The sequence below is a fragment of the Alligator sinensis genome, unplaced genomic scaffold (genome assembly GCF_000455745.1).
Source record: "Alligator sinensis unplaced genomic scaffold, ASM45574v1 scaffold628_1, whole genome shotgun sequence".
NCBI classification, from domain to species: Eukaryota; Metazoa; Chordata; order Crocodylia; family Alligatoridae; genus Alligator; species Alligator sinensis.
Window position 1 is genome coordinate 1,434,130 of NW_005841873.1, and position 6,644 is coordinate 1,440,773.

Sequence of the window (6,644 nt, forward strand, 5' to 3'; positions counted from 1 at the left end):
AGCACGACTCAAGTGGGATGCATATGGCACTGCACTGTGGAGAATACCCCCCACCCTCCAACCCTTTGGCTTACTGTCCAGCTTGGAAAGATGCCCACGGGGCAGGGAGGGACCCAACCCACGCAGGAAGTGGAGAAAAGCTCTCCGTCTCTATAGTGGGATACCAGCATCCCCTCACAGCTGAAGCAGGGCTGCGTAGCCCCAACATGCATGGCAGACAATGCTGGTGAACCCTTACCACAGCAGACCAGCTAGCTGCATCCATCCCCTGCCTGCCTCATCCATGCCAAATATTCAAATATTCGAACGCAGCCTATGCGGGGGGTCGGACTCGATGATCTATTGAAGTCCCTTCCGACCCTAACATCTATGAATCTATGCCCTTACCCCATCATGAGCTTCCTGGAGTCCAGTCTTGCCCAGTAGAACTGGACTCTTGAAGCAGGGCCCCCACCAAGCTCCAACTTCTCAAGTTCACAACCTACTGAGGGCAGAGCGAAGAGCTTGGCCTATTGCCATGAGACAAGGAGCGGAGAGAAGTTAAATTGAGTTCCACGCAATCTCCATCTCCCGTAACGGTCACCCAGCACTTAAGGTCTGCGGGCCAGCTGCACAGCCTCTCAGAGAAAGGGAGGGTATGGCATCTGCCCTTTGCAGACCTAGTAGAAGACGTAGTGGAAGAGTTACTTCTGCAGTGACCCTTGGCAGGCAGCCTGACCTCATGGAGGAAGCTGAGACACTTTTAAAAAAAGGATATTTAATGGTTGAACAGGAGGTCTCCAAGAATCGTGTTCACATTCAGTGTCCTGCAAAATCATGCTATATGACCTGGTCCTAAAGACAGCTGCATGTTGCGAATCACTGGGAATCTTTAAAAATGCAAATGCTAGACAGGCAAACACAAGGTGACCCCTTGTGTTATTTTTTTCCCGTGGTGGGATGCAGTTGGGTCCTGCTCCCACGCTGTAAGATAAAGGCACCGGCACCCAAGAGTTGTTCTCCGAGAGCCCTTGGGAGTCACTGGGAAGACTCCCATCAGTTTTCACTGGGCTTTGTCTCAGGCCCCCACAAGACAGAGAGAGAGAGATCAGTGCTAGGTCCAGGAATGATGTCAACCAACAAGTCTCCTCCCAGTAAAGAGGAAATCTTTCTGATGGTGCAACACAGGCAGCTCCATGCAGTTAGGTGCCATGTGAGCCGTGCATAGCTCTACCCATCAGCTAATCACAGAAGGTGCAACTTAATGGGGCTGGCACTTTAAAAACAAACGGAGTTGGTAATTTAGAAATCGATGGCTCATCGGTGCCTAGCAAGACAGAGAGCAAAGTGCTTTCAGGACTGCGGCTCCAGCGAGCCAAACTGAGTCTCCTGCCGTAAAGGAAATGGGCCTTGTCTTTTACTGCCTCATCTTCAAAGGCTTTTGTGTGATTGGTCTCAAGCAGCAGCAGCTCTCACAGACCGTCCAAAGCATATCAGGGATGATTTCCAGCTTTCAATGCCTCTCATGTTCTAGCCTGTCCTATTTAGGGTTTTTTGCTGTGCCCATTCAATTGAAAAATGGCCCAGCCAGCAGCACCGCTGTAAAGGCCAAGTAGGACAAAGTGATGCCGCAAAGGACTGCGCAGCCTGCTTCAGAGTCCCATCGCCACGCTATTACCCAGAGACCTGGATTGAGGGGAGGGGTAATTTTGTGGTAGCATTTTTGATAACACCGCTTCATAAGCAGGGCAGAGAAAAAGCACATTGCACACTTCTCAAGGCTTTTGATGACTCCTGAATTGCAGCGGCTGCCTTTTGGAGAGCTGCCCCTGTGGGAAATTGCCTCTCCGCTCTGTGCCTGATTCAGTCCTCTGCAGTGCCCTCAGGCACTAAATTAACACCCAGGGAAACGGGCCCGCAGCAGTGAAACTACTGGGAACTAAAACAGTCACCAGAGGCAGCCCCTTGACCTGGTTTCTGCCATTCCCCACCCTTTGCTGAAACACCAAAGGAGATGACCATGACTCGTTCAATCCTGTACTACCCCTGGGACCCCAGCACATCACCAGATACATCAAAAGTGAATGTAAAGGAAGGTGATTTTTGTATACATCGATCAAACAGAAGCTACAACCTAGAATAGGATTTAGGGAAGCAGAGGACGTGGATGTACATGAATTATGGTAGCTTCCTGCATGTGATTGCATCTCAAGTGACTGGCTGCACTCAGTGATTATACGAGCCTGCTTCCTGCTTGGAGCTAAAAGAGCTGCTGCTTCAATCAAGCAGTGAAGGCTTGTGGTTTTGGTGCTGAAGGCATCAGATTTGATCACGGCTGATGACCATGGCTTGTGGATGCAGGTGGCCAACATAAACCCTTAAATTCAAACATCTGGAAACACGGATGGCCTGCGCGTCCTTTATAAAGGCAAAAGTGTTTCTGATCTGACATCAGTTAATGTGGTCTATTTGGTTGCAAAATATCCCCCTTCACAACCTATCAGTGGACCCCAGAGGTAATTCTAGCTAATGCATCCAATAGGATGCAGACATCACACCCCCAAACAGCAGCACTGTTGCAGCAGCTTTCCCATACGCTTTCCCTCCTGAAACACCGGCAGCTCGGTCTCACCTTTATCTACTCTGTTTCCATTGAGGCCAAGCGGTCTCTCAGTGTGTCCATCCCCTCCCTAAGTCTGCAGGTTTTAAACACCCATAGCGAGACATCTCTAGGGAATGTTTCTAACTGCCAAGTGATGTGACGCCCTTTGCCTGGGGCAGGGGAACAAGAAGGAGCAGAACCCACAGTCTGTTATTAGACCTTTAACTCAAACACAAATAAGTGCAGTTCACTTCTCATGGAGAATCTGAAACCTTTGCCGCCATGGTCCTAGGAATGTGTGTTTTGCTTGCACCAGTGTCACCTCGTGGGATTTCCATCACCACCGGTCCCTGAAGCATGGTAATGTCTCTGGGTCTGTGTCACCAGATGTCATAGCCCTGCATGGGCAAATGCTGCTGTCCACACGCTGGTGAGCACAAGGCCAGCTGAGAGTCTGAGCCCTGGGCGAGACGCAAGGGAATCCGAGGAGGAGGTGCAGGAGCAGACCTCGTAGCCGTTCTCCGAACGGCTCTCGTCATGCTGCCCTTGCCTGGAGCGTGCCCCAGTCCTGCTGCTCCCTGCTGCCTCTGGCGAGTCGGACTGCATGTCGCTGCAGACCAGCCAGTCCTTTGCGATGGACTGCGGGTACCCGGGCTCTGCCTCCATGTCGCTGTCCAGCACCTTCCAGTACTCCTTGCCCCTGAAGAAGTAGGTTGCGCCTGTGGGGGTGGGAAAAAAAGGACAGACAGGATTAGCAGAGGCACGCTGGGGCACTCGTTCTGTCACTCATCTCCTGTCCTGTACCTACAGCACGCAGTGGCCTCTATGGCACCAAATGGGCGCTCACACCAAAGACCACAGCAGGGCACACCAACGACCAAAACACCTGTTGGGCAGGGTTACAATGACTCCCAACCTGAACGGACATTTTGTGCTCTTCCACCCGCTCAGCACGGCACAGCGGTACAATCACTAGTGGTACAGTACAACCCCTAGTGTTTGCTTATGCTTCTGGTCTCTAAATCCATCCTGTATTTATGGCTAAGGTAGGGGTCTCATTCACATATGCCCCTCACCACTGGTGGTACAAGAGGCTTAATAAGGCTGGGAGAGAAATCTGGGCATGGCCTCGGCTGCCTAAGTTGTCCAAAGGGGCTTGAACGTTGATATGCCCAGAGGGACGTATTCTGAGAGTCTGATGGTGCCTTCACATGTAGCGATTATTGAGGCAAAAAACAGCAAGGGATATGAGGGGCATGGGAAAGAGCCAAACTTCATCTATGTGTTTTGTTCCTCCAAGCCAGGCATCCTCAACTTTCACATCAGTGCTGCGGCTTTGCAGAATGCCATATGCATCATTTTGTGCTTATGCTAAAGGGTGAGGTGGTTCACCAGGCCCTGCACAGACCTCTGGCACAGGAGAGGACAACATCCATTAAGAAGTAGACACGTTTTTACTTCTCCAAACATATTCCCTGCCTGTGAAGGACTCCTGTCACTGTGAGTGATAGGCCATGCTCAGCAGCTTCCTAGGTTCAGTGTGATAAGCCCCTGGTGATGTTCCCCTTCTCGCAGTGGTTTAAAGGTTGCTATTATGCTTTTAGCCTTGCCAATAAATCAAACTGAAAGTGTCCCTCTCTTGTAAGCACTCTTTGCACTGAAGCAAACGCCCACCAGTAACGGCATTTCCACCGTTTCCCCAGGGAAGCTAAGCCATGTCTAATAACTCTCATCCCTGAGAAGCACATCCGGACAGGCAAAAAATCTACCGTAAGATTATTATTATTTTTTTACATGCTCCTTTTTCTGGCAAAAAAACCCTCCACACACACTTCAACAAATATGAACAACCCTCCACACACACTTCAACAAATATGGCAAATGACAACATGCCCAAACTGCCTTACAAACAGGCTCAGTCAAGAAAAAGGATCAAGTATCATCTGTCCCATCTTACATGGGGCTTTGAATGGACAATCTCAGCACCTGGAAGTCCACTGACTTTCACGGAGCAACTTGCAAGACTGAGATCTGTGACTGTGCTCGTGACTACCTCTCACTTAGTGTCTGTGGAGCACCCAGGGCGGGAGGGCCCTGATCCTGTTCTTAACCAAGCAACAAAATAACTGGGCAGAAGTGCCGCATGTGTCATGTTTCCTGAGCGCCTAGGAGATGGGCTGGAAAAATCATTCTGAAGAAAAGAATCATGTCCATAGCAAGCAAGAGATGACTCTTGAGGCCAGTGCCAACACGGGACTCAACGGAGTTGCATCTGTAGATGCCAACTCTGAATATGACCTTATAAAACTACAAGGAGTTCTTTACCTCTCAACATGGCATATGAGAAGACTGGGAGAATTGGGATATTTAGTCTAGAGATCAGAGGGGCGAGGCAGGAATTAATAAAGAGTCATCAAAGACAAAAAGGGTTATTAGAAAAAGGATGGGGATCAATTGCCCTCTGTGTCCACACGGGACAAGGCAAGAAGTAACAAACTTAATCTGCAACAAGGAAGATTTAGGTTAGCTATTCCGAAGAACTTTCCAGCTATGAAGGTGGTGAAGCATTGGCATAGATTGCCTGAAGAGCATGTGGAATCTCTGTCATGGGATGTCTTTAAGTACAGGTTGGACAAACATGTGTCTGGGAAGGTTTAGACAGGGATCGTCCTGCCTTGAGCAAGGATTAAACGTCTGAGGTCCCTTTCTAGGATGCAAACAGCGCAGGACAATCTCCCAGGAACTGCAAACACTCTTTTTTGCACTTAGCAAGGATGAGGGAAGCTTTGTATAAAAATCATATTAGATGGTTGTGCATAGCAATAAAGGGACTTACAGTAGCTGTGTAGAGACCCAAGTGAAGAACAACCTCATATCTGCCAAAAGCATCAGAGGAATGAGAACAGAGAGGCGTTACCTACACTGGGATTTGTCTAGGGCCATGCTCCGCTGTTGCAAACATGTGCTATGATGTGTTCAGTGAAGTCAGGGAGTTATTGTCTTGTCAGAAGCTCCGACCCTGTAGCCAGCAGGGCTAACAATACCCTGGCATGCATCAATCAATGCATCTCCAGTAAAACCAAAGAAGTGATTCTCCCACTCTCCTCGGCATTGGAGAGACTGCAGCTGGAGCACTGCACTTTAACAAGAACGTGGTAACGCTTGAGAGAGTCCAGAAAAGGTCCACTCGTATGATCGGAGACTTGCCCGGCGAGCCATACGAGGAAAGGTTGAGAGATCTGGGACTCTTCAGCCTGAAAAAAAGAAGGCTGAGAGGGGACTTGGTAGCAGCTTACCGCTACATCAGGGGAATACATCGAGGGCTTGGTGAACAACTGTTCACCAGGGCACCCTTGGGGAAAATGAGGAATAATGGTCACAAACTCTTGGAAGACAGTTTCAGGCTTAACATTAGAAAAAATGTTTCTAATGTTAGGCTTTGGCTTTCATGACCACAGCCCGCTCTTTGGCGAGAGAGGCAGTGAGCTGCTGGGAAGAGATGGCCTCCACCTCTCTCCCCTAGGGAGGAGGCTCTTCTCAGCCAGACTGGCTGACCTGCTCCACCGGGCTTTAAACTAAGCCCGTTGGGGGACGGGGGGACTACCGCCACTGCTGGCCCGCTGAGCAATCCTTGCAAAGCCAGCGGATCACGGCGCTTCAGGGAGCCCACCCCTGCCCCAGCCCTGGTAAAATCTGTGTGCAAGGAAGGAGCCCCCCAGGGGGCACTTGCCTGCCTGTACACTAATGCCAGGAGCTTGGGGAATAAGCAGGAGGAACTCATCCTCCTGCTCAGTGCAAACAATTACGATGTCATGGGGATAACGGAGACCTGGTGGGACTCCACCCATGACTGGACCACAGGGATAGATGGGTATACCCTGTACAGGAGGGATCGTGTAGAGAAAAGGGGCGGGGGGGGTGCTCTCTATGTTAAGGAAAGCTACACGTCCCTGCAAGCCGAGAGTGGCGACCAGGGTGGACGGCTGGAGACCCTCTGGGTTAAAATCCGTGGGGAACACGGCACAGGGGACACAATGGTGGGAGTCTATTACAGACCTCCCAC

General features: G+C 50.3%; 1 protein-coding gene across 1 annotated transcript in view; it reads right to left on the reverse strand.

The window, feature by feature from the left end:
• Positions 1-783: 783 nt before the first annotated feature.
• The window catches only part of MMP17 (matrix metallopeptidase 17), an 87,472-nt gene continuing 81,611 nt past the window's right edge, over positions 784-6,644 (reverse strand). Inside the window, exon 10 of the mRNA XM_006017075.2 lies at positions 784-3,300. Coding sequence (XP_006017137.1) covers positions 2,972-3,300 — 329 coding nt within the window. The 3' untranslated portion in view covers positions 784-2,971. The remainder of the gene's footprint in view (positions 3,301-6,644) is intronic.